The sequence below is a fragment of the Macrotis lagotis genome, chromosome X (genome assembly GCF_037893015.1).
Source record: "Macrotis lagotis isolate mMagLag1 chromosome X, bilby.v1.9.chrom.fasta, whole genome shotgun sequence".
NCBI classification, from domain to species: Eukaryota; Metazoa; Chordata; class Mammalia; order Peramelemorphia; family Peramelidae; genus Macrotis; species Macrotis lagotis.
The window spans coordinates 652,512,076-652,540,060 of record NC_133666.1 but is presented as its reverse complement, the minus strand read 5'-3'; the positions used below and the strand labels follow the sequence as shown (position 1 = coordinate 652,540,060).

Below are 27,985 nucleotides of genomic sequence, written 5' to 3'. Positions count from 1 at the left end.
CCAAGAAAGAGATCAGGGAAGCTAGTAGGGGCAGGCTGTTCACACTGTTTATTTGCATCTTCAAAGGGGGTGGAAGAGAGATTTTTATGGGGATAGCTTTGTTGTTACAAATAGTGAGTGGAACTCATAAGGGACTTTTCACTGAAAGGGAAGACAGAAGGACACTTTCAGGAGGCACAAATTTAGGGTAGACCATGGGAAAGGGGGACAATTGGCTGGAATGACATAACAGGCAAAAGAGAGAGGTATGAAGGTGCCTACTCCTTCCCTCACTGCTCTGGTCTCTGGGCCAAGAAGGGGAAGTGGAAAGGCATTGCGGAGGAGCTGTGCCCCTCCCATGGCAGGGACCTAGAGGGAGCTCACCCCCAACTGGGCCTCAGGGGCCTCTGCTTCAAGACATGGCCCATGGGGTCTGGCTCATGGTATTGAGCTGGGGTGGGGAGGGGTCTTTTGAATTCAAAGTCAACACAGACTGGGAGAGAGGACAGCATGTCCACACATGCATGTATGTGTTTACCACAGAAAACTTTGGATTAAAGAGATGGCTCCAAGCAGTGGTGGTGGGGGGGATATTTCTAGCACAAATTCAGAATAGGAGAGGCGGACTGGGGGGGGGGGTGGTAGCAGTCAGGTAAAGGCTAGATCAAAACAAGAGGAAATTATTTCTATTTTCATACTGAAAAACTGCCACACAAATATCCCAGGTTACATACATCATTTCATATTTAATATTTTGGAGGGAAAAATATCACTAGCATTGAAATCCTTATATTACCCCTATTCATACCACATGGGACACCAGTCAGGACTGCCAAAACCAGTGTGGTTAAGAAGGGCCTCTAACCTTCCTTGACCTACCAGTCCAATAATAACCCTATCAAAAAAGCAAAGGAGAGAGTTGGCAGGACTTCATCTTAGTGAACTCATGCTGGCTCCTGGTGATCACCTTTATTTCCCTTTCTAAATACTTCCAAACTCCCTAGAATACAATTTTCCTGGTCACTGGTATCTAACTCATTAGTCTGTAGCTTTCAGAATTCACACAATTGGGTACTACTGGGCTGTGGGATCATGAATGTGAAAGTCTTTCCTGGGGCAACAGCAGGCGTCATCCCAAAACTCCTTGGTCCACTAAAGGAATGACCATGGGCCAGGCAGGATTGGCCTTTATAGGCCAAACCCTGATCCAGAAGCAAGCCCAGGGAGAGCTGGCCTCAATTCAGCAAGGACAGGGAAATGGGCCAGGCTACTCTAAAGGGAGGGGCTCACAGAGAGCCCAGCTCCCACACCTGAGCCTGGGCCCTGACCTAGGATGTTTGGGGTGTCCATACCCCTTTCCCCTTGAAGGAAGGGCCCAGCTCCAAGACTTTGGGTCTCTCTAAAACATCCTGGGCCAGGGACAAGGGTGCATCCTTCTGTTCCCCAACAAAACCAAACTGACCGGCAGAGAAGGTAGGAGAAGATTGGATGGGAGAAAGGGGAGTCTTTGCAGCTCCAAATCAAGTCCCCTCCTACCCCGGGCCTGGCTCAGCCAAAGAGAGAAGCACCAGATGGAGAGGGCCCAGGGGATGAAGGTGGGGAAGGAGCGCAATCAGCTGGGAAGAACATGCGAAGGGCACCCACATCCATGAACAGCCTTGGGTGTCTACCTTGGGTGAGTTCCTTGGATGGGGAAGTCACCCAACCTTTCTACAACTCCACTCCCTCTCTGTACAGGAAGGGGCTTCAAGTTCTCCAAGGGTCATTGCTGTGGCTCTAGAGAGGCAACTGCTGCTCAGAGTTGGGATAGGGCCCTGCCCCTCACCACCCCATATCCCAACTACCTCTGGCTCACCCTAATCTGGTTCCAGGGGGAGGCTAGTATTTGAGGGCAGGTTTGGTCCAGACCAACCACCTCAACAGCCTAATCCTAGGAGATCTAGGTCTTGTCCCACATGGAGATCCAGACTCGGCAGCAGGTTCTAGACCCAGCCTTGGTACCTGAAGAGGGCCTGAGAATTCAGAGCAGCATCTTCAACAATCCCTACACTCTAGAACACAAGTTTACTAAACAAAACTCAAGACAGCAATGGGCTCCACCAAGGCTGAGGAAAGGAAGTCCAGTTTTCACTGAACCAAACCCTATCATCCCTGCCAGAGGTGTTTTGGGGAAGACCTCTCTCCCCTGCCCCTCCCACTCCAGATCTGAGGTCTCATTCAGTCTCAAAGGTCCAGTTCTGATTCTCCATTGCCACCTTCCATTCCTCTGCTAGTTCCAGGTTCACAAGCTCCAGAAAAGAGGAAATTTCCACTTTCCTGCAGTCCTCCAAGTAAAACTAGCTCCTGGGGAGAGCCAGGAAACTCTGGAAGGAAACACCCACACTGTGAAGTTCTTAATCCATTCATAGTCACTGAGCCAGGGAGATGCAGAATCCCAATGGGGTTGCCTTCTGGGGGGGCACCTCTCAGATCCAACTCAATGCTTCAATGCATCCCTCCAGGGCCCTCATCTCCGGAAGACAGGTGGGAGAACAGGGCCAGAAACTCAACTCATCCATCTTCCTCAAAGGACAGAATCAAAGATCTAGAGCTGGAAGGGACCTTCAAGGCCATCTTATCCAATGCCCTCATTTTACAGATGAGGAAACTGAGGCTGAGAGAAGTGACTTGCCCATGGTCACCTTGAGAATAAGTAGCAGAGCTGGGCTTTGAACCCGAGACCCTCTGCCTTGGAATCCAGCGCTCATTCCACTGGACCACACTTCAGGATAGAAAAGGAGACTTGCCTCCACACCTTCTGCAGTCCCACGTGCCCCCACCCCGCTGGCGTGAGAAACAGGGAATAGGAAGAAGGCAGGGACTTTGGAGGGCTGATGCTGCTGCTCCATCAGCAAGGTGGGGTTGTGACCCCTTCACAAACCGCACAGTCCTTGTCCTTGTCGAAGAAGAGGTGGGGGAGAGAAGAGTACATCTGTGTGTTGTTAAATGAGTCTAGGGGACTGCGGCTAGATTGAGTATATGTCGCTGAATTGATATCTCTGTCTATCTGAATGTCCGTGGGTCCATATGGATGCACTTGTTTGGAGTGTGTGTGTGTGTGTGTGTGTGTGTGTGTGTGTGTGTGTGTGTGTGTGTGTGTGTGTGTGTGTATGTGTGTGAAAGAGAAAGAGAGACTGTTGAATTGTAGGTGTGTGTAATTCAGTCCCTGCTACAGACAATATTTCTCAGTGTGCCAAACTTGTGTTTCTAAGAGTGTGCATCCTTCTCTGAGTATATCTGGGTGAATGGGCATCCATCTGTGTTTGTCTCAGGGTCTGGTATCTGCATAGGAGATTTTAGTTCTCCTTTAATTTGTTAAAAGAAAGTAACAGGCTGCAGGGAAACAGATATGGGGTTTTGTTCTGATTCATAAAGAGATTTTTATATTTAAATTTTGTGTTCGTGTGTGTGTGTGTGTGTGTGTGTGTGTGTTGTCATCTGTCTGAGGTGTGTGTGAAGACGCTGGGCCTTGGCAGGATGGCCAGCATGGGCACGGCACAAAGTGGCTCGAAGGCGGTGTCAGGGCCAGGGGACAATGGGCCCTGGGGGGGCCTCACATTACAGAACAACATCGACAACGCTGTTTCTTCATATCCAGGTCTTTGTCTGCGCTGGCTGTGACATCTACTGGAGGGGTTTGGAGGTCAGACTTCTCCCCAACCTGGTTCTCTTCCTTGGTGACTGGGGCAGTGGTGGCAGCAGTGGCCGATGGCTCCTGGGCACTTCCGTTGGGCGGGGCCGGGTCCTCGATTACTACCAGCTCAGCCTTGATGGTATCCTGCAAGCCCAGGACTTTCTTGGTCTCGGCCTCATCCTCTACATTCTGATAGCCCATGAAGATCATGGTGACTGGTTGCTCCTGGCTTGCCTCAGTGCCTGAGGCCTCACCTGGCTGAGCCTGGACTCCTGTGATCTCCCGCCGCGGGGTGGACTTGGTCACCTCTGGGGTGCCCCGTGCTTCCGGGGCTGCTGTCACTGTCACCTCACTCAGCGTCACCTCATCTGCTTTGTGGATCAGCTCGTCTACCTCTGAGGAACTCAACTGATGGATACCATTCTCTGTGGTGCCATCCACTGCATGAACCACTGTAGGGGGCAAGAAGGAAGGAAAGGGAGAGACAAGGGAGGTAAGACTGTGAGACTGAGTGATCTTGAGAGGGGGAGCTGTGGCTGGGTTTGACAGTGGAGGGGAATCCTAGGTGAACAAGGCGGCTCTACTTGCATCTCTGTTTCCCTCTTATACGCTAAAGGCTCTTTACATCAGTGGAGGTCAAGAGTTTTGACTTTGGACCTGAGAGAATTCATTCTCTCCTTCCTCAGGTGAATAGTAATACACTTAAGAGGCTTGAATTTGGACCAAACATGAATGATTCTCTTCCTTTGGTGGTTACAGCTAAGGGTGAGTCTGGGGAATAGGATTTGACTAAATATCTAATGGATAAAACCTAATTTGCTCTTTTTTGGCCTAGGACATCCTTGTCTAAAGTCCATCTCTCTTCCTCTAGGCCTCAGTTTCCACAACTGTAAAATCATTGAGTTGAACCCAAGGGTCCTTGCACTTCTGACATGCTTTGATTAAACATTGTCTCCTCTTAGTTTTGAACAAGATTCCCCCAAAGGTCAGTGAAAGGGAGGGATCCTTTCTGGAGAACTTTGACCTGAAAACTTTCACCTTCACAATTTTGGCCATGGCTGGAGGAAGAGGGGTTAAAAGGATGACATCATATAACCCCCTTTGGACAGATAAGGAAGGTAGAGACAGTGCAGGTGACCTCCCCAAAGTCACACAGTCAGTTCAACAGGACAGCCAGGGGTAGAATTCCAGCCTCCCTGGCATCTAGCCCCAGGCTCTTTCCCAGCTCAGGGATGGGGAGTGTTGAATTCCTGCAGCATCAGCAGCCTCGGAGTGAGGTCCTGGTGGGGGCCCCCCCACCTGAGCCTCCTCTGAACAGAACCATTAAGGGTCAAGAGGTGGTTGTTTCTCTGACCACTGGGTGGCACCATTGCTTCACCCAAGGTGGGCAGTGGGCTGGCATGGGGTCAGGGTGAGGCCAGGGCAGCAGGAGGGAGTAGTGAGGAGTGGGAGGGAGAAGACGCTCAGGCTGCCAGCCTGCGGCTGCTATGGAGACAGATCACCTTTCTGTCGCTAAGCAACCTGGGTCCAGTTTGGCTAGCTCTGAATCTCCCAGGAATAGTGAGTGTCCACGTTATCAGTGGGAGGAGGGAGGAATCGAGGAGAAGCCTCCCTCAAAAAAGAAGCCTCAGAAGGGGGCCCCGAGTCAAGTTGGCGTGAAAACAGGAGATTAATGGACTCTGATCTATAGCACTCCCTAAGTCTAACATTCTGGACACACTCTCCCAGGGGCACCAGCAGCTGCCAAGACTTCATCTCCAGGCTTTGTAGAACCAAAAGAAGTTTGTAGTCCCCCAAAAGGGACTGGCAGGACGGACGTAGGGCATCCTCAGCTCCAGGAGGAGTTTGTGGAGCCTGGGTCATCGCTCCTCCAAGCTGCATCAGGGTCTCATCCCGAGGAAGGCGGCGGCCTACCTTTCATCTCGTCCTCATACACCTTCACCCCCTGCAGAAAGGGCTCCTGAGGGGGCAGGGTGGTACTGGACAGAACCTTGGTCTCTCCAGTCACCCTATCCTTCTCCACGGTTATCTCCACAGAGTACATGGCTGAGACATAAAGGGGGGACAGGAATTACCACAGGAGCATCCCCAGGCCCCAGCCCCAACCTTGGGCCAAGCGGGAATGAGCAAAGGAGCAAGGCAGGTGGGCAGGCAGGTGGGCAGGTGAGCAGAAGTGGAAGGGCCAAGCAGAGGCAATAAGCAATGCTCCTCTGCAGAGGAAGGAGTCACAGGCCTGGGCTCAACTGGGTGACCTCAGGCAAACCCCTCCCCTCTCTGGCCTCAGTTTCCCTCACAAAGTGTCCAGTCTTCAAATTCCCTTTAATTGCTTCCCCTTCTTCAACACAGGCTGTGGTGTAGACTGGATTTGCAGTCAGAAGACCTGAATTTGAATCCTAACAGTCCAACTTGTGTGACTTTGGGCTACTTCTCCTTACTGAACCCCAGTTTCTCCATCTATAAAATGAGGGAAGTTACCCTAGATAGCAGAACAATTCCAATTGATAGTCCTTCAAAGATAGCTATCAAATTCTCATTGCTCATCCTAATTCCTTCATCCAATCCTCCTATTCCCTCATCCTCCAGAGCACCCTCTTCTATCTACTGACACATCAGTACTATGAGAATCTCTGCCCACAAGGAGCTTACAATCTAATGAGGTGCTAACCAGACCTCCTGGTTGTCCAACTAGGAAAGAAGAAAATGGGGCCATTGCCCACCATGCTGAAGTCTTCTTGGGGGGGGGGGAGGTCCCACCACACAACTGCTGCACCATTCTGATCACTAGAAGCCCTGGAATTTTCCCAAGAATTACTATGCCTAGCAATGCCTCTGCCAACCATTCATGGAATTATTTTTTTTTCTTTTAAATACAAATATAGGACTTATTAGTCCGGTTTACTCCCCTTTCCCAATCTGACTCTTTTGTTCTGGGTCAAGTGAGTTTCATTGTGTTGCCTGGCCTCCAAACTCTTACATTCTTTCCAGTTGGGTCCCAGATCTCCCTTCCTCAGAATCTATGAAGCCTTAGGATGGATCACATGCTGTGTTAACAGGAACACTCCAGCTTGCCCGCAAGTGTCTGCCATCACCCCAGGACTCGGGGCTCAGAAAATTCACTCATCCTGCACCTGCCATCTTCAAGGTCCCCTCTGATGGAAGAATGAGTTGGTTCCCCTGAGACTGGATCAGACAGGGCCGGGGTTGGCAGGGGTGATACAGTGTCACAGGAAGGAGAGAAAGTGGCTGGTCCAGACAGTTGGAGGCACTCAGGACTCGGAAGCAGCGAGGCAGAGTTGGGTTAGGGCTACCATGCGTGTGAACCCACTCCTCCAAGGAGGGAGAGTGGCATTTGAGGGGCAGCCAAAGCAGAGAGCACATCCCCTGTGAAGAGACTCAGTCCCCTGAACAGAGGGACCTGGGAAGGTTCCAGACATTATGTTGCAGTAGCATGACCTGAGGAGTCCCCTGAGAACTCTGGACCAGTCTTTCAGAGCAAAGTCCTTCTCATTCAGAACTTATTTCCAGCCCAGATCTGGCCAAGGTCCCACAGCCAACTCTCAGCAGCCCCTGCCCCTCCTCCCAGAGGATGAAAATCATCAATAATTTAAACCCCCAAGCCCTCCTCCATTATTACTCCTAGTCCTGCCACCATGAGATGGTTTCCCTAAAGCCATAATAGCATCTTCAGAGATAATCCACACTCCCAGGTGACTGAAAGTTGGCTGAATGTCATTTGATAGCAATGGAACATGGACGGGAAGAAGGCTCTAGAAGGTAATGGTCCCTGGCAGCAGGGACTGGCCCAAAGTCCTTCTAAGGGTACAGAAGAGGGAAAGAGGTTCACACCCACCTGCCTTCATCATCTCAGAACCTTCCACCATCTTCATGGGGCTGCTGGTGACTTTCTTCTCTGCTCAGGAAGAAGCAGAATCAGGGACAAGATTGAGAGTCAGAATTCAGCCTCCAGAAGAAAAATCCCATGTTACAGATAGAAACTGAGATCCAGACACAAGGAACTTGCTCAGAAAAATATTATCCTAGAGTTTAGAGCTGGAAGAGGCCAAAGGAATTATCTAATCCAACATTCTCAATTTTCAGATGGGGCCCAGAGAAGGGAAGACATTTCCCCAAATTCATTCGGAGAGCTGGCTTGGATCAGGTTTTCATAGCCCACACCCAGGGCTCTTTCTACTATCTAGGCTGACTCTTTTAGGGAGACAAGTAATAGGGTGTGCAGAGACTTGGAGAGAAGAGACAAAGGGTTTCCAACACATTTTGGGAGAGAGGGAGTCAAGAGACCTGGGTTCTAGAGTTCTCATGTTCCTTCCCTGGTCTTTATTTCCCTATTTAAAATGAAGTGTTTAAGGAGGATGTCTGAGCATCCTTTTAGTCTTAACCATTTGCTGTCCTGAGTTTCTCTGGGGCAGGGAACTAGGCTAGAGTGGTCAGAGAGAGGGTCCCTTCTGTGCATCCCCATCTCTGACCACTAGAGGGTGCCACATTATGCCTACCCCCCCCACCCCCCATCCCCACACACCTGCATCTTCTCCATGAAACCCTTTCAGGCCCAGAGACCCCAGAAACTTACCTTTGGGAGAGGCCACTGGAGTCTGCAAAGGAAAACAGGAGATAGGTCATCTCCACATCCCCATGGTTTGGTCCCCCAGCCTCCCAACCCAACCCAGGATAGGCTGAGTCTCGGAATCCTTCCCCATTACCCACCTGCCCAGGATCACTAGTCAGGAAAAAAAAAATCAAAAACTGAGAGGAAGACAAGGATATACTGGAGATCCAATTATTAGATTTCTCATGTGGGGATTTACATCTGAGAAATTGTCAAATGCTACAAATCAGGGCTTCATTTATTTTTTATAGATTGAGATTTAGAAAAACCACAGAGAAAATGTTAGAAGTGTAATGGAAGCATAACAAGTGTATCCTATGTACATTTTTTTCCCAAGTCTTGGAGAACTAGTTATTAAACTAGTTACTAGTTTACTACTAGTTCAAACTAGTTAAACATTTACACATTGCCAACATACTCCTAACATGGTGAACAAGGGACTCATTATACCTTAGGAGAAGCCCCTGTCCCTAACTAAGCTTCTTTCTCCATCTCTGAAATGGGGCTGAGCTAGATAATCTCTAAAATCCCTTTGGGCTCTATTTTCTGGATCCCACTGGATCCCAACCCATGAAAAGTTGGGGAAGGGTCAGACTCCTGGGAAAAGGACCCCCAAGGGGAAGAGATGGGAGGCCAGAGGAGGGAAGGAGAGGTTAGACCAGAGGGTCCAGGAAGGCCAGGTGTGTCCTGGCCTGGTTGACAGGGGTCCTGTCTTAGGGAGGAAACTGCCTGGGGTGGAAACATCCGGCAACAACTACTGGGAGGGAGGAGGAAAAGGGACACTGGGATAGAAAAAGAGCCTCTGAGCAGGGATGCTAAAGTTGGGTTCTGTTCCCTCAAATTGACACCCCCCTCTGTTCTTCAGTTCCTCCAGATCTTACAATTCAAGATTCCCCCTTTCATTGGGGGTTCTCTGAAGAGGGCAATGTCTCTAACCCCCCCTTAGAGTTACCTGACTAGAGATCTCACCTTCTGTGAATTAAGAATCTTCTCTTCCTTCTTCTCCTCCTTCACAGGGCTTGGGGCTGGAGCCTGGGCTGGGACCACCACGTTCTCCTTAGTAGCTGGGACAGAGTCCCCCGTCTCCAGGATCTCTAGCTCAGTCTCCAACCTAGGGGAGGACAGAACCCTTACTGAGGTCCAGGTTATCAGACAGACAGATCCAGAGGCTGAAAAGACTTGGCCACTGGATACCTGTGAAGTTCCTTCCCCTGACAAAGCCTCAGTTTCCCCAACAGTAAAAATGATTGAGATCTCTAAGCACTCCCCTAGTTCTGACATCTCTGAGTAGCTCATTAACAAAATGAGGTAATTGTCTTTTACCTAGCCTATCACTGAGGATCTGGAAGGATGCTTAGAGATCATCTAGTCCTCATCGAACAGTTAGAGAAACTAAATCAGACAGGAACTGGCACTAAGTTGGAGTCTGGAGGCCTAACCTGAGTCTCTCTCCAGATACAAGCTGGCTGGGGTGGAAGAGTATTTGGGGAGCGGGGAGAAGGAGAGGACATCATACAGGCCCACAGAAAGAAGAGATAAGTTCCTGAAAGCTTTGAGACCTGCCAATACCACACCCTTTCTCTCTCCTAGAGTGATAGGGGAACCAGACCAGAGACACCCACTTCCCAAGCACAATAAATCTCTGGAAAGAATAACTCACAGGACATAGGCTTTCCCACTGTCCAATACCCCTCCCTTTCCCCAACCCTCCCCTTCCCACCAAGCCAAACACAGCTGGCTTGGGTGGGGTAGTGCGACAGGGGGTGTGGCTTCCTTCTGGGCCGAGCCCGAAGTCCCTCAGCCCCCAAAGTCCCTCAGCCCCCCCGCCTCCCAGGTGACCTCACCCTCCCAAAGTCAGGCACAGATCTGCAGAGGATCTCAAAGCGCTCTAGAGAAGCATTGTCCTGTCCCCCCAGGGCAGGACTCTAGTTTGAGCCATACAAAAAAAGTCAAAAACCTGGGGGATGGCGCTGGGATTGTAGGGGAAAAAGTCAAAAACCTGGGGGAAGGCTCTGGGATTGTAGGGGGTCTAGGAGATTTCTTCTCTATATTCTCCCTATTTGGCCAACTTTAAGGATACGCAGGGAGCACCCAATTGGTGGCTGGGAGCCAATAGAGGGAGAAAGGAAAGGAACAAGCATTTAAGGTGGCTGGCATTCTGACAAATATGTCATTAGAGAAGGGTGCTGTCTCTGAAAAATTAGCATCTCTAACCTTCATATGGGGAGACCGGGTTTTAGACTTGGCTGGGTCCTGACTCACTTTCTCTTCCCTACCCTGGGGCTTGGCTTCCCTCTTCTGTAAAATAGAACAACTCCACAGCCTTGATTCTGGGGGTGGGGAATAATGGGAGCTTGTCTCTATTTGAGATGGCAGCTCCCTTCCCAGCAGGATCTGAGACCCCAGCCTAGGTGACCTCCTGGCTGGACCCCAGGCTCAGTCTTAGTGAGGACTGAAAGAGAGACTTCTCTCCGATGCACTCCCCCTCTGATCTTGTGGCTGCCATGGAGGGGAGAGGGAGTGAATCCACTGGCTAATGCTGGCTGGGTCCCTCAGGGATTGCCTTCCCAACACATCTCCACCTCCCGGTGCCCCTCCCCCTGGCCAGCTCCAGCAGTCAAAACAAAGGTCTTATCTCCTCACTAGGGCTCAGAGGTAAAAGTTATCTGCCAGTGGCCACCCCCTACAAATTGCTTACCTATTGAAAGGTAGCTATTGGACCAGACCAAGCCCCTCCACCCCAACCACCACCACCACCACCACCAAGGCAAAACTGGACAGAAACACTGCCTCCCCCACCTCAGGATCGAATCTTCCAGCTGTTTGACCTTCTGTTCATCCTCTTGCATTTGCTTCTTCATCACCTCATCCTCCTGGGAATCAGTGGAGGGAGCCCCTTCTAGTAGCCATCGCTCCCGCAGGGCTTTGGACTGTGGAGGGCAGACAGGTAGGTAGGTAGTGATCTCTCCCACCATCAAACCCAGGCCTAACCATCAATCAACTCATCAGATCCTAGGAAGAGGGGCCGAATCTGTGATTTCATGGTATAGGGAGCTCCTCCTTCCCTGCTGATACAGGCTGACACTTTATCTGAAGTGTTAGGAGCACAGAGAGGTTGTTAGGTGACTTGCCCCATCACACACAGTATGTACCAAAGGTGAGAAACAGGATCTCATATTTACAGATAGAGGAGAGCTTAAAAGTCTAGTCCAACTTCCTTATTTTACAAATGAGAAAACTGAGGCAGAGAGATGTTAAAGGATCAAGATCACATAGGTGGCAAATGGGCAGAGTTGGGATTTGAACCCAGAGCCAGAGCTAAATTTAAGAATCTATACTTAAGTCTCCTCCTTCAGACCATCTCCCATGAAGCATATTAAAGGAAATTGCTCCCCTTTTTCTGGACCTCAACTAAAGGAAAAAGGAAACCGCTGAGGTACCCATAAGGACAGGTACCTTTAAATGCTGCAGCTGCCGCCGATCATCTTCCAATTGCCGTCGTTTATTCTCAATTTCAGTTTGCCTCTTTCTCTTCTCCTAAGGGGCAGATGTGAAGGGAGAGTCAGTCCCAACAAAAGACTCCCAACAAACTTATTTTCTCACACGTCTTGGGATCTCATAATTCCACTGGGATCCTGGGCTTGGTTTTTCTGCCGACTATGGGTTAGGATAATAGCTAACAGAGCTGGGTTGTAATACCACCAACCACCAACAGGTGCTATCTACCAATGGATCTTAAACCTCCAACTTCAAAACTTCAGATTTAATCATACCATTATGCAAGGTTCAGTCAGAATCTTCAAGTCAGTAAGTCCTTAGAGACCATCTATTCCAAACCTCTCTTTTTTTCATTTAAATTTTAAATTTCATTTTTACCTACCAAAAAAATCTATTTTCTCTCCTCACTCCTACTCCCATTGAAAAGAAAAAATAGAAAAGAAAACTGAAACTCTTATTACAAATATGCATCCAAATTCTTACATTTGCAAGTATCTAAAAAAAATGTGTCTCCAGTATGTCCATCATCTCTACATAAGCAGTATCTAAAAAATGAGTCTCCAGTATGTCCACCATCTTTACATAGGAAGTGTCTAAAAAAACAGTATCTCAGATTTCCATCATCTCTCTGGCCTCCCAAGTCATGGACAAGACAATGTCTTGTGGTCTACTTAAAAATGAATGGAGTCAGGAGACTAGAGTTCTAGGTCTGTTTATCTAGTCCACTTATTTAGCTATATAACCTTGGTTACCTAAGAATCCCAAGTCCCTCTCTGAGGCTCACTTTTATATCAAAGATTTATCATTGGATGCAGAGCTTATATCATTTAATCCAACCCCATCATTTTAACATGGAATGAAAGTCCCAGAGATAGGGTGATTTATCCAAGGTCACACAGCTGCTAAGTGGTTGAGCCAGGATTCACACTAGGGTCTCTCCTGTCTCTAAATCCAATGCTCCTGCATTATAACTATCATCCAAGTTTTAGGGGACGATAATCATTGCTACACCAGTGACTTCATCCACATAGGGAATTTCTAAATGAAAAACCTCCCTCTAGCAATGCAGGCAGGCACAGTCTCTGTCAATGATAGCTTTTAGAGAGTTTCCAAGATACTAAGGTCAAGAGACTGGCCCAGGGCCACATGTCTGTATATACTATAGACAGGGCTTGATCCCAACCAAACCTAGCCATCTATTGACTCACTAAGCCATCCTGCATCTTATTGTCATTAGGATTAAATAGTTTTCTAAAATGCAAAGAGGTATGGAAGTATAATATTCATTATTAACTTTAGTCATGGAAATTCTAATAATAAATATCCAATTGCCTTTATTATTGCACCATGGAAGTTCTCTGTCGATGCATCACTGTGTCGCAGAGGTGACCCTGTGTTCCTGAAGTGTCTGCCAATGGAGCCCAAGCTCTGGCAGGTTGTTCCAGGCTGGGCCCCATAACAACAGATGACAAGAATCAGTTCAGAAGTTAAATATGGAGAGAAACTCAACACCAGTCCTGGGCATTGGCCTCAAGGAGATCCACCATTTTACAGATGAGGAAACTGAGGCCAAGAGAGGTCAAAGGATCATGGGATCCTAAATGTAGAGCTGAAAGGGACCTCATGGGTCACTGAGTCAAAACCCATTTTATAGATGAGAAAAGTGAGGTCCCCAAAATGAAAATGACCTTAGGGGTCATCTGTTTCAACTCTCCCCCTCTCCCTATTTTACAGATGAGGAAACCAAAGTCTGGGGAAATTAAATGACTAAGCTCACACAAATAGATGATTTTGAGGGATTCTCTCACACATGAGAGACAAGATACCCCAAGACCCACCCCTCCACCCAAATACCCTCCCTCCTCCAAATTAATCCAGCTTCACTAAAGCCCCTATGGGATTAGAAAGAATGATATCAAGATACTTACTGCAATGGCCTGAAGCCTTTCCTGTTGGAAAGTGGTCTCTACAGAGACTCTGTTAAAAGAAAAAAAAGTATTATGAAGTCATAGACTTGAGTGGATTTTTTGAAGTCATGATTGCAGCCCCTTCCCTCTTTCTTAATTTAAAAAAAATGACTCCCTAAAGGCAGGGGTCCTCTCTCCTCCCTTCTGACAAGGTGTCCCAAGGCTAAGATGTTCACAGAGCCCCCCATTTTGCTGCTCCTCAACTTTTTTCCTCTCTCCCTTCAAATGCCATCTCCTCCAGGAAGCTGCCCCAGATTGCTTTGGCATAAGTTTCCAGTTTTTACTTCTTCTCCTGTCCCCTTCCAAAAAATTTAAAAGCCTTCCTTTTACTCCTCAAATAGGAACATGAAGCATCAGCTATTAAACCAAGTTTGATATAAAGGAGGATACCAGTTTCCCATATGATAGAACCAAGTCATCCCTGAATTCCTCTGTCTGCAAAGTGCTTTGAGATCCTCAGTTATAAATCCCTAATAAGCCCAAAACTGCTTAGAACAGCAACACACCCAGGAGCAGTTTTCTGATGAACTGGGGAAATGCTGAGTGGTTGGGATGGGAGATTCTGGGTGGGAGCCAGGGACCCTAATCCTCCCCCTGTTGTGTCTAGTCCCTGACCATTCTGGGCAAACAGATCATAGTAGGGTCAGCTCAGCAGAGGGCAGGACTACTCTACTACCTGATCCCTGCCCCCCCACCCCATAGCAAAATGATCGCCACCACCACCTCCCACCTCTCTCTGCCCCTGGTGCCCTTGAAGCTGAAATTACAGCTGGGTCTGAGGTTATCAGTTGCTTCTCTTCCAAGGATTTGTCCCTAAATTTGTACCTCCCTGGACTCAGGTGTGGTATAGAGGTGAGAAACTAAAGCATCGGGACAGTTGTCTGGTTAGAACAAGAGAACTCTGGATTCAGTATTGTATAAACAAAAAACACACCATATTTAGGGTCAGAGGGCAAGAAGTCAAAATCTGGGTGTCAGAAAGCCTAGGTTTCACGGGATCATCTACTTAGAGTTGAAAGATACCTCAGGTGTTATCTGATCCAACCTCCTCATTTTACAGTCTAGCTTTGCTCCAAATGTGATAGGATATGATGACCTTGGACAAGTCTTTTCTCCTTTCTGGGTCTCAGTTTCCTCGACTGTAAAATGAGCTGTTTGCACTTGATGTCCTGGATCCTGTGATCTGCCCTTCTTTTGGCTCCAGTGGGGCCTCTAAATCTGGAGAAGCTCTAACTAAAAGCCCAAGAGTTTTCCTATTGCTGCATTGCTTTCCAGTTGGCTTTCCCCTCAATCAATCCCAGGGGGTGGGGAATGTCACAAGGATTATGGTTGCCATTTGACAGATGAGGTAACTGAGACTTACAAAGATCAAATGATGCAATTCCCTCATTTTAAAAGTCTGGGAAACAAAGAGGAAATAATTTGTCCAAAATCATGTTCAAACAAGAAGCAAAGCCAGGTTAGTCGAGGAGCTTAGATCTAAAAGACCTTCCAACTCTGAACCTATGATCCCCAAATTCTATGAACCTCAGGGTCTCTTAACTTTACTCATGCATAGGAAAATTTAAAAGCGCTATTCTCTCCTAGCCTCCTCTATTTTGATGGCTTTCCATGTCCAAGCAAAATTTTCTATTTAAACATCAGAAATCTGTCCTGGTTGAACTAAGTGAATATAACTATGTGCCCCCCAAGCATAATCAGAGACAGTTGGCTGGCCCCATCCAAGTATCCTCTAAATTCTCTGCCCATTACATGAAAAAGAAAACAGACCCAGTTGCAGAAATTCTGCAGTTAGGAGGAGCTAGAATATCCCTAACTAGCAGCAATTATCTACCCAGGATCTAGGTTCTCTGTGAGGAAGGGTCCCCAGGAAGTGAGGAGAGATGTTCTAACAGTGAAAGGAGAATAAAGAATTTATATAGAATATAGAATTATATAGAATCTACTATATAGCAAGTTCTATATAATCATATTATTTCATGTGATTTTTCACAAAAGTGAGGGATAGGGAGGTGTTTTTAGGATCCCCATTTTACAGTTGAGAAAACTGAGATAGAAATAAAATGACTTCAGGGGGCAGCTAGGTTGGCGTAGTGGAAAAAGTACTGGCCCTGGAGTCAGGAGTTCAAATCCAGTCTCAGACACTTAATAATTACCTAGCTGTGTGGCCTTGGGCAAGCTACTTAACCCCATTTGCCTTACAAAAAAACCTAAAAATAAAAAAAAATTAAAAAATGAAATAAAATGACTTGTCCAGAATCACATAGCAAGTATGTCTAAGGTTGGATTTGAACTCAGGTCCTTCCTGATTTCAGGCACAGTACTCTATCCACTATCTCACCTAGCATCCTCAACAGTCAGAGCCTAAAGTTGGCTAGGCACCAGAGACTCTGGGTTCCTCCTTTGACCAGATGGTATTCTCCAGTAGCCCCTTGGCACCTTATCTCAAATTTCCTCTGGGACACAAACTAGCCACCAGAATGACCAAGAACTACTGATGGAATCGCTAGCCAGGGGATGAGCTCCACATCCCACCACACCTAAGTAAGATAGCCTACTTCTCCTCCAGCTTCTGTTTCTGAAATTCTCAGAACTTAAGATCCAGGAGCCTGGATTTCAGTCTGGATTCTGCCTCTAATATAACAGCTAACTGAGGGTGAGTCCATTCCCCCTCGGGGTCAGTTTTCCCATGTTTAAAAGGAAATTAGACTAGATGGTGTCTCAGACCTCTGACATTACACATTCTAAAGGCCCTCTGAGCCCAGACACCCTGGGGTTCTAAGGGTCATCCCAGATCTGAAGTTCTGTTTCCTAAGGAAATGGACTTCCAGTCATCATTCTCAGGTCTAAGATTCCTCTCAACAATCTGTGTTCTAAGGTCTCTCTCACCTCTGACATCCTGTGTCCTAAGGTCCTCCCAGTTGATATTCTCTGTTCTAAGATATCTCTCCACTCTGACATTTTATGTTCAAAGGGTCCTCCCAACTCTAACGTCCTATGTTCTAAGGGCCCTTCCAGTTTTGATGTCTTATGTTCTAAAGGTTCTCCTAGTTCTGACATCCTATGTTCTAAGGGTCCTCCCAGCTGTCACATTCTCCGTTCTAAGATCCCTCTGTGTTCTAAGGTCTCTCTCATCTCTGACATCTTGTGCTCCCAGCTTTCATATTCTCTTTTCTAAGGGTCCTCCTGGCTCTAATGTCCTATGTTCTAAGAACCCTCCCAGTTCTGACAGCTTGTATTCTAAGAGTGCTCCCAGTTCTAATGTCCAGTGTTCTAAGGGTCCTCCCAGTTCTAATGTCCTATGTTCTAAGGACCCCCCAGCTCTGACATCTTGTGTTAGCTCTGGTGTCCTTTGTTCTAAGGGTCCCCCAGTTCTGATGTCCTGTATTTTAAGGGTCCTCCTGGCTCTATCACTGTCTGTTCCCAGGTGTCCCGGCCCAGCTCTGACCTGTGTCCCTCAGCTCTAAAGTACAGGTAATAAGGCCCCAGGAGGATGCTGTTTAGGGGCAGGGCTGCCCTGAATGGAGATGCCTCCGCCCAGTAGGTCAGGCTTCACCAGACTTTCAAGTAGCCACTCCTTTGGAGGGATGAGCTGTTTCTCTGGTTGGCCACAGGGTGACGGGTCAAGTAGAAGACAGAATGGCAGAAGCCTTGAGAAGCTGAGCTCAGAGATGGAGCAAGGAAGGCCTGCAGAATGGGGCCTATGGACCAGGAAAAGTCCCCCCTCCCCTTCCCCCCACTTAAGGGGTTCCTGCCTGTATGGCCAGGCCCCCAACTTCAGAGCTGCCAAGACCCACCCCTCCCCAAGTTTAGGCCCCACCTCCATGGTCAGCCAAGCATAGAAAGTCCATCCTGATTAGGTCAGCCCCCAAGAGTCCAGGCCCAGCCTCTGAGCCTGCCAGGTCCCCCAGCTCTCCACCCTGCCCCTCCCCAGGGAAGCTGCTGATCAGTGATTTTTCCGGGGCCCCCTCTGGGAGGCGGGTGCCCTGGCAACACCACTATTGCCATGACAACGGCGATTACCCAGGCGCGGGGGAGAGGGAGCAGCCCACGGACGAAGAAGGGGGGGAATGGGTTAGCCTCGGGCCCCGCCCCGCAGCTGCTCCCCCAGCCCACGTCCCCTCCCCTCCAAAGGGAAAGCCAAGGAGGTGGAGAAGTAGCTCCTCTTCTCCCCGCAGGCTCCACTCCCATCCTAGCCACCCACCCTGGACTAGCAGGCTGGGGACTTGGGGCCACTGTTCCAAACTGAGTCTCGGTTTCTTCAAAGCCCTTTTCCTCTATGAAGTCATCCCAGGACTGAGCAGAAGGGGGATCCCAAGGGGCAGGGATGGGCGCCCTAGGCTGCTCCCCAAGGTCCTAACTGGAGGGCGGAGGCCGATCGATGTTTATTGAATGAATGAATGAAGAGCTCCAGCCCATCCCACTGGCAGAAGATCCAGCTTAGTCTTTAGTGGAGAATTTCCACATTTTACACGGAGGGGCTCAAAGAAGGTCAACTCTAAGACTCCTGTTTATATACCGTCCTCCCACGTTGAGATGAGAGTCATTGCCTTTCTTCATATTCCCAATATGTAAGCCATATAGCATAGTAGTAGGTGATAATGAAAACTCAGTTGACTTTGAAGGTCCCTCTGGGCTCTGAAATCTCTCTGATTCTATTATTTTTCAGCCAGTCAAAGTCCCTGGAATGAAGGGAGGGCCAGAGCTGACGGATTCCAAGTTGACAAACAGCCCAGAAAGGTTGTGCAATTTACCCAAGGTCACTAAGCTGGATGAGTGGGGACTGGAGGGGGCTATTCTGGCTCGAAGACTGGACTGAGCTAGGGGATAGTCTGGCCCAGATCAGCCCCCAGTAAAGGAGGGAGCCAGGCTGCTCTCCCCCTTATTCAGGGAGGGGGAGAAAGGACTCTGGACACATTCCTATGTTAATTATTGAGAGGAAACAGCTGCCTGGACCTGGGAGAGACCTGACTAAGGAGACCAGGAAGGGAGGTGGGGGCTGTCTGCTCCAGGGGAGCCCTCCCAGAGGGGACCCTCTGCTGAAGAGGGGAAGACACTTGCTACTCAATTCTTTCCTCGCAGGGAAACCCAGGGGTCCCAGGGTCCAAAGCCCTTGCATAGACACCCACCTCATTTCCTAAGTTACAGAGAACTTCCCCCAAGAAAGATTTCCCTTTGCTCTAATTCCTCCTCTGGAAGGCCAAAGGTCACCCATGTAGATGATGGAATCTTAGGGAGCCCTCAGCTCAGGATCCTGTGGATTTCATTTTTATCTAAAGTACTTTAATACTGTATTTCAATTTTACTAGTTTCTTTTGTAATCTTATATTTTCTGCATTTAAAAATATGATTCTAAGGACAAGCTTCACCAGAATGACAGTCAAATGGCCCAGGACACAAAAAAGGTTAAGTGTCTGGGCTAATACGACCCTCTCATTTTACAGATAGGGAAACTGAGGCCCAGAAAGGGACAGTGCTTTGCCTAATATCTAAGTGGTAGAGGCAGAATTTAAATCCAGGTTCAGATAAGGGATGTTCTTGACTTGGGATTCAGGTAGGTCTCTCTAGCTGCTGGGATGGGGTATGTATTTCATTCATTCATTCATTCATTCATTCATTCATTCATTCTACACCGATTTATCAGGTTTCTCCTTTTGGCAAGACCCAAGAGCAAGGGGAATGAGGTCCATTCCTGCCCCTTAGCCAAGGGGCCCCGGATAAACTCCAGGAAGACTTCCTGGAGGAAGTGAGCCTAAAGGAAACTTTTTTAAGGTCCAGAAAAGAGCAGGGATTTGCACAAGTTCATCAACAGTCAAGCCAGAATAATCCCTATCCATCATCTCACTAAGCCTCCTAGCCCAAAGCCTATAATTGGATAATTGTTGTTGCTGAGTTGTTTTCAGACTGAGTCTTAACTCTTCCTGACCCCTTTTGGAGATTTTCTTGGCCTGGGTCATACAGCTACTAAGTGTCCAAGGCCAGATTTGAACCCGGGAAGAGGAATCTATATTAGACCTGTGTTCTGTACACAATGGCACCTCCTAGCAACACCAACTGGATAATTTCAGATGAGAAAATCACAGACCCAGAAGGGAAAGGACATGTCCAAGGTCAATAAGGACCCCTATTTTGCCTTCAGAATCTTTGAGGACTCCCACTTGCCTCAGGAAGCCAATTTAAACTCCGCTGCCTGAGAATCTAGGTCTTCTACAATCAACCATAATATTAGACATATCTGTGCCTTACTTTCCTTATTAGTAAATACACTTTGGTCCAGAGGGTAAAATACACTAATGCTTACTACATATGTGACTTTAGATACATCAACCTACTTTCCTGGACCTCAGTTTCTTCAATTGTAAAAGCTGTTAGACTATTTGACTCTTTCAAGCCTTGTTGCTCCAAGACCCCAGAGGGGTCTGTATAAAGTACTTTGCAAACCTCAAAACACTATATGAATGTCAGTTATTAGGATTATCACCCTAGATTGATTTCCATGGGCAGCTTATGTAGGGTTATAGTGCCGAGAGTTCAAATCCAGCCTCAGACACGCACTAGCTGTGTGATCCTGGGCAAGTCACCTTATCCTGTTTGCCTCAGTTTCCTCATCTGTACAATGAGATAGAGAAGGAAATGGCAAGCCACTCCACGATCTTTGCCTAGAAAGCCCCACATGGAGTCAGGAAAAGTCAGACACAACTGAAATGACTGAAAATTTATTTCCAGTCTAATTTCATATTTTTCTCCATCTTTCTTTTCATTGTGGCGAAAAAGGATGGCCCTCTGAGTCCCCACTTGTATTCACACTCAAATTTCTCAAATTTCCTCCAACTATTACCTGGCTTTTAAAATCTAGGATTAATGTCACCTCCATTAGGAAGTCTTCCTCGATTGCCTCTTAGGTAATAATCTAGACTTTGAATAACTTTCCCTTAGGACCTCCCATAGCATTTTGAATTCCTCTAATGCATTTATTACATAATGTTATCATAATTATCTGTGTCATCTTATCTCTCTACTAGCCTTGTGATAACCAAGGGGACAGGCAGAGAGAAGAGTAATCAGAAATTTTAATACTGTTTGAACTATATAAAATCACAAAAAGTTAATGTGGGGAGGGGGGGTCAAAGAGAGAAATTCAGTACAACCTTGAACCACAAGTCCCTAGATCTGGAGCAGGAAGAAGCCTCAGAGGTCATCCTGTCCACCTCCTCTGGTGAGGAATCTCCAAGGTCCAGAGAACCAGCAGTGACTGGCCCAGAGTCATACAACTAATACTAATAAGAGCTAATATTTTGCTTGGTACAATATTTTCCAGACACTCTGCTAAGTTCTATCATGTGAATTTTCACAACTCCTATAAGAGGGGATGATATTATGCCTATTTTACAAATGAAGAAACATTGGGAGCCAAGTCACTCAGTAAGTATCTGAGGCTGGATTTAAACTCAGCTCTACTGAGTCCAGATCCATCCTAGTAACCAAGCCTCCCACCATGCTGCCCTTCTGGCTCTAGGAAGCTAAAAGAAGGTGAGAACTGTTCTACTTTTGGATCAGTGTGCCTGGCACCTGGAGGCCTTGTAGTAAGTGCTTATTTGGCTTAGCATGCCCAGTGATTGGTGCACAGTGGGTGCTTATTTGACTCAGCATGCCTGCATAGTAGGGGCTTATTTGGCTTGGCATGCCCAGAGACTGGCACACAACAGATGCTTATTTAACTTGGTATGCCCAGCGCATAGTAGGTGCTGTAAGTAGTAGCCCCTGCAGGCCAGTGGGCCAAACCTTTCTCTCTCCTTCAGTCCCTTCTATTTCCAAAGGTCACTCAGGACCTCATGGCTGGCCTCTTACGATCTCCTATCCTGCTCTCTGGTCCTTTCCCTACACAGCTGCAAAGGGATGCTACCCAGGCAAAGTTCTGATCAGGTCATTCCCAGACCACAAAGCACTACAGCTCTCTTAGAATGAAATCAAAACCGCCCCCCAACACACACACACACACACACACACACTCACTCACTCTTCCCCTCCCCGGTGCCCTGGCTCCAGACTGTTAGACATTAACTCGCCATCACCAGACAGGCCTCTAGGCTATTTCTGCACTGGGGAAGGGCTCCATGCACCAGCCATCTCCTAGACTTAGAATATAAGCTCTCTCCTCCCCAGGATTCTCAGAACCCCTTGGTTCTAACACCTTAGCCACCAGGAAGCCTGGCCCCAGATGCCCTCAGATGCAGAACCTTTCCCATTACTTCCAAATCACCTCACATCTCTACTTTACATTATCTGCCCTTTACTTATATGGGTGCACTCTCTCTCCAAGTAATAAAAAAAATTAATTAGCAAATGTTGATCACTTAAAGAGTAACTTGGACTGAGTAGCCCAGCCTCCCTGACAGGTCACTAGCTTCTACGGCAAGGTGCTCCCTTGGACTCAGGGGACTGACCCTTCCACGGTGGCCGCCTGAAGTCGCTATCTGGTCCAGTCTCTTTGACCTATTCAAAAAGTACGTAATAAACAACGACTACAGATACCATGCTCCAAAGAGGCAGCTAGGGGCACAGTGGGCAAAGAACTGGATCTGAAGACTTCCTGAGTTAAATCCAGGTTCAGACACTAGCTGGGAGACCCTGGACAAGTCATTTCACCCTGTTTGTCTCAGTTTCCTTTTCTGTAAAAATGAACTGGGGAAGGAAATGGAAAACCTCTCCAGTATCTCTGCCAAGAAACCCCCAAAAAGCAGTCACAAAGAATCAGATATGATTGAAAAATGACCCAGCAACACTGACAGAATGGGCAGGTAAGTAGCAAAGTGGATAGAGTATTGGAAGGGAAATCAGGAAGATCTGAGAGTTCTGATGCTTCCTCAAACTTGCTAGGTGGGTAAGACCCTGGGCAAATCACAGCTCTCAGCCTCAGCATTCTCATCTAGAAAAAGGAAGTAATAGCACCTTCCTCCAAGCTGTAGTTAGTGGTCTGCAAACCTACTTAAATGCAGCTGTTATTAGTGGACATAGAAAGACAAAACCCCAAAAGGGCCCTGCCTTTAAAGAGCTTCCTAGAGCCCAGAAGTCATCTGGAGGTTGGGTGGAAAGATAGATGATTCAGACAGCTAGAGGCACAGTAAATGGAGCACTGGCCCTGAAGTATGGAGGACCTCAGTTTAAATCTAGCCTCAAGGGCGGCTAGGTGGCAGTGGATAAAGCACAGGCCCTGGAGTCAGGAGTACCTGAGTTCAAATCTGGTCTCAGACACTTAATAATGACCTAGCTGTGTGGCCCTGGGCAAGCCACTTAACCCCATTTGCCTTGCAAAAACAAAATAAATAAATAAACAAATCAACAAACAAACAAACAAATAAATAAATAGGTCTAGCCTCAGACCCCTACTAGCTGTGGGACCTTGGGCAAGTCACTTTACATTGATTCCTATCTGGTCACTGGACTCAGATGGCTCCAGAGCTGAAAGTGAGGCTGGTGACTTAGCCCAGTATCCCCCTCACTCAAATTCAATTCATATGTTTCTCATGGCATCACCTCCCTGATGTCATGGTCTTCTTCAGGAATGAAGGACAAAACATCAGATAATTTGGGGCTTTCATTTCTATGCAATTCAGTAAATGTTAAGGCTAAAAGTGAGTTAACAAGAGAAATAGTGCCTTTCCTCCTGAAGCTATCTAGTAGAGATAAGACAAAACAGATAACTCTTTAACACACAACATTGCAAGATAAGTGCCATGATGGTACATGGATAACCTATATGAGATTACCTGATATATTAAAGTTGGGAGGGAAGTTTTGGAGGAAGAAAACTTTTCTAAAATGAATGATGAATTGGGGTGGCTAGGTGCTGCAATGGGTAGAGCACTGGCCTTGGAGTCAGGAGTACCTGAGTTCAAATCCAGTCTTAGACACTTAATTACCTAGCCCTGTGGCCTTGGGTAAGCTACTTAACCTCATTGCCTTGCAAAAAATAAATTGATTAATTAATTAATTAAAGATGAGTAGAGAAGCTCTTCTTTATTTCAAACTGAAATCTTGTCATCTGGTAACCTGTTCCTACATTATTCTTAGCACACACACATACACACCCCCACAACACCACACACATGGTCATAAGCAAAAAGCTATATTATTATTCCTCATTCACTTCAGGTAAGGGAAGAAAGCCAATCACACTTCTCTCCCAGCTCTTCTATTCTACCAAGTATTTAAGCACTTTGCCAGTCACTGTATTAATTAATAGTTGAGGATACAAAGACAAGAATGAAATCCTACTAGCCCTCAAGGTGCTTACATCCTATCTGAGGGATACCAGGTCACAGATAAATAATGTAGGTAGATAGAAAAAAAAATGCATTCAGAGCAGTGGAGTGCAGAGGTATTCATTCAACCCCTGGAGGGTGTAGGAAAGGTTTCTTGTAGGAGGTGGCAGATGTTGAGCTTTGAAGGGAGCTGAGGGGGTTGTAAGAGGCCAAGCAAGTCAAGGAGCATTGATTAAGAGCCTATTACATAATAGGCCAAACTCTGAGCTAAATGCTAATGATGCAAAGAAAGGCAAAAATGGACTGGCATTGGGAGGGAAAGCATTCCATCAATGGGAAGGGGGACAAGGAAGAATTTGCACCTAAAGACTAAGCATTCTTGTTTCATAGGTGAGAAAACTGAGACCCTAAAAGTCAAGAGGCTTGGCTTGCCTAGGGTTACAACAGAAGCCAGTGATTTTAAAATCTAAGTTTCTCGATTCCCTGTCCCAGATGCATCACCTGGCCCCCAGCCCTGGTTACCTTGTAGCTATATAAGTCTCTTGAGGACAGGAACTATTTATCTTTAACAGTGACTGGTATAATCAAATGCCCAAATTGATACATAAAGCTATTGATAAAATAGCTAATCTTTATAGACAGCTTTAGGGATAAAGAAGTGGCCTTGGAATTTCACTGGCACAGGGTACTCCCAGAAGAAGAAACTCCCTCCACTAGCACTGAGGTTCTGGGACTCTCCCTGGGTCAGAGTCAGTTGGTATTTATCTGGAGCAGGACATGATCCTGTCTTCTTGGCCCCCGTTTAAACCAGTTCAAATTCCATTCTGTCACACTGGCTTTCCTAGTCATATGTATATGTTTCACATTTCACTTTTAAGTTTACAATATGCTTCTCATAGAATTATGGATATTATTGATAGTGACTCATTCTGCCATTAAAAATTATTCATGGTGGCCCTGGCATTCTGGAGCTAGCTTTCTGCATAGGGTCCTTTCTGGGGTGCCTCCTTGTTTGGACTCTAGGATCCCATTATCCCCTTCTCTTTCATGGTAACGGAACACGCTCGGAGCTATGCTTTAATAAATGAATGAAAGGATCCAGCCCATCTCTTCCAGCTGATCCCATTTCTGTACTTTGATCTCTTATAATAGACCCCAGCTCTGTCTGTAAAAATCTAACTTTCTACATTCACCTCAAATGGCGTATATGCCAAGTAGCCTTCCAGGATCTCTTACCCCCATGCTACCTGAAGCCTGAGCATTAGTGATCCCTCCCTCTCAAAACAGTCTCATCCTCTCTTAGTCAGTGAGCCCCCTCTGTACAGGAATTGGTTTTGAATAGATCTTTGCTGATACCTTCTTCTTTGCTGGTCCATCCTTCAAAATATCCTAATATCCTTCCTGAGATGTGATAGTAACTTATTCCAAAAGCTTTGAGGGTTCCCTAGCACCTCCAGGACAATATCCAAACTGCTCAGCTGAGGAGTGAATGCCCTTCAAATAACTTACCTCTAATCTACCTGTGTGGCCCTTTTTTTTTTTGAAATATGGCTCTCATTCACATGCTAACTTCTGGCCAAACCGGATGCCTCCTGGGTTGGAATCTCTGTTCCAACGTGCAAGAGGGACCCAGCCCCCTTCCTTGGAATGTTCTCCCTTCCCTTTTCACCTGTTGAAATGCTTGTCTTCCTCCAATGCCACCTGCCACCTCCTCCTTGAAACCTTCTCAAGATGTTGCCTGGGCCTCCACCTGAACATTTTTTTTTCAAATTTCCCTGGAATTCTTTATCCAGGTCTCTCTTATACCTTATATAAAATTTAACTTGTATATATTCTAAATTCCCCTTATTAGAGAATAAGCTCCCAGAGGACAGGGTGGGGGGCCGAATCTGTGTCTCATCAGCTGGCATAGTGATAAAGACACTTAATAAATACTGGATGTAATTAATTAAATTTGCCTCCCGGCCAAGCTCTCAGAGTTGGCGACTGGATACCAAATTCTAAGTGTCAGCTCAGTCAAACTTGGGGACCTCTGGCTGACTTTTGCAGCAAGCCCCGAGGTAAACAAGGGAGGAAAAGATGAGCCTGGGTTGGGCTGTTCTCTCCCTCCAGGGCCCCAAGGCTCAGGCTGGGTTCCCTCTGGGATAGGGCTTTGTCTGTTAGTCAGGAGTTTCTAAAGCAAAAGGGGCCAAGTTTCAGGCCAAGCCAAGGGTGGGGCCTCCTCAGTCATGGGGTGAGAGGACTAGAAAAGGTTCCTAGAATCACCAATTCAGGTCTGGAAGGGAACTAAGAGATAAACCAGCTCATTTTACAGAAAGGGAAACTGAGGCCCTGATTAGAAAAGGATGACAGGAAAATTCAAAAGCAAGGCAAGGCAGAAGTCACATTTCAGCATTACTCTGGAGGTTTATTTTATTTTAGGTTTTAACTGGAGATCCCAAAGCACTTTTTTAAAACTTGGGAGCTCAAGGTACCACACACTTTGGGCAATCCCATGGTTTAGGGTAGCTCTAGAGAAAGGGGCTGACCTGTTGTACACTAAGTGGAAACATGAGTGAAGGGAGACAAGGAAAGAAAACTAACCCATTATTGCAGAAAAAGCTAATACCTCTCTTAGCCTCAGTTTCCTTTTCTGTAAAATGAAACATTCACCAGCGTCTGAACATCTTAAAATCTCTAAGTCTCCATTTAAATCTCACTTTCTACAAGACTTTTCCCAGTTTTCCCACAACCTCTCCCCCTTCAGGGTCTTCCTGTTGAGATGATCTGACACTCAACCTCCCTATATACACCTTGTCCGCACATCGTCATATTCATGTGGTCTTTCCCCACTGGGAGAAAGGTCCGAGTTTCTGCCTTTCTTTGAATTCTCAATGCTTAGCACTATGTCCAAAGGTAGTAGGCACTTCATATTGCTGACTGACAAATCGGGATAGGGGGAGAGTGGGAAGGATCTCTCTACGTGAAAGCATGAGGGAGGGAGGGAGCCAATGATTCTATTAGCAGTGATGAGGAGGTGGCCATCACTCTGTGAGCAAGGCTGGGGAAGAGGTTGCCCATGAATTAAGCATTTACTCCTGAGAGGAATCTGGGCTGGGGGATGGGTCTGGGTAGGTGGCCAAGAAGGGGGAGAGGGGCAGCAGTCTGGAGAGGCAGCAAAGGGGCAGAAGTAAGCGCCTTGTGGTCAGATCTTTTAGAAAGGAAGCTAGATGAAGACTTCGGGAAGAAAGCTGGAAAGGAATAAGCCCATGGCTGAATGGGGAAGAATGAGGATGGAGAAGGAGATGAGGCTGAGGATGGGACTGAGAAGGGAGAAGAGGTGGGGGCGGGGGTGGGGGGAGAATCTTGGCTTGGAAGGCCTAAGGCTGCAGAAACTGCAAGCCTCCCCTCCCTCAAGAGCCACTGAGGCCCGGCCTGTCTGGCCCGTTCAGAGCACCTGTGCCTAATGGGGGACCAGGGGGAAGTGGGGGGCGCCACAGGCCCTGCCCTCGGGTATTCTGAAGGATGTGCTCTCCAGTAGTCTAGCTTCCTCCATCTCTCTCTCTCCACCTTTAAGCAGCATCTTCCAGGGGCACAAGGGCTGGGGGCCCGAGGCCGGGCCCACCACCTGCGGGAAGCCCTCCAAGCCCCCACCCCCCACCCAGGGGTGCCGACACGGGCTGGGGTTAGCCCCTGACAGCCTCGGCCCCCAGCAGCAGACACAGGTTATTCGTCAGGCCTTTCTGCGCTGGGGAGAGGAGGGGGGCCATGCCCGGAGCCTCCGTCTCCAGGTCGGCAACCTTCAGTCTGCCGCCCGACCCCCGGGTCCGGGACCCCCGCCCCAAAGCGCCCGGGCTCCAGGCTCCGATGCCCCTCCCCCCAAAGCGCTGACCCCCAGCACCCCCGGACCCCCGGCTACTCACTCCATGGTTCCCGCAGTCCGGGCGTCTGAGGCTGGCAGGAGGAGGAGGAGGAGGAGGCGGAGGCGGGCCGGGAGGGGCTG

The 27,985-nt window shown here is 47.7% G+C and overlaps 1 protein-coding gene across 2 annotated transcripts; it reads right to left on the bottom strand.

Moving 5' to 3' along the window:
* Positions 1 to 8: 8 nt before the first annotated feature.
* On the bottom strand, positions 9 to 27,985 carry PALM (paralemmin). Of its 2 annotated transcripts, XM_074204957.1 has the most exons (9): positions 27,906 to 27,985; positions 13,703 to 13,751; positions 11,733 to 11,813; positions 11,076 to 11,206; positions 9,246 to 9,387; positions 8,241 to 8,262; positions 7,503 to 7,562; positions 5,567 to 5,698; positions 12 to 4,104 (listed from the first exon to the last, which is right to left on the bottom strand). In XM_074204957.1, the coding sequence occupies exons 1-9, from the start codon at positions 27,908 to 27,910 to the stop codon at positions 3,572 to 3,574; spliced, it is 1,155 nt and encodes a 384-aa protein (XP_074061058.1). In that variant the 5' UTR covers positions 27,911 to 27,985; the 3' UTR covers positions 12 to 3,571. The 2 variants fall into 2 exon arrangements, with proteins under 2 accessions (XP_074061059.1, XP_074061058.1); XM_074204958.1 differs by lacking the exon at positions 5,567 to 5,698 and having other exon boundaries at positions 9 to 4,104.

Bases quoted from the DNA above. Each gene is read 5' to 3' on its own strand.
- PALM (XM_074204957.1), bottom strand. The intron at 7,563-8,240 runs GTAAGTTTCTGG...CTTCCTGAGCAG, and splicing joins TCCAGTGGCCTCTCCCAAAG to AGAAGAAAGTCACCAGCAGC. The intron at 4,105-5,566 runs GTAGGCCGCCGC...TGCCCCCTACAG, and splicing joins GTATGAGGACGAGATGAAAG to TGGTTCATGCAGTGGATGGC.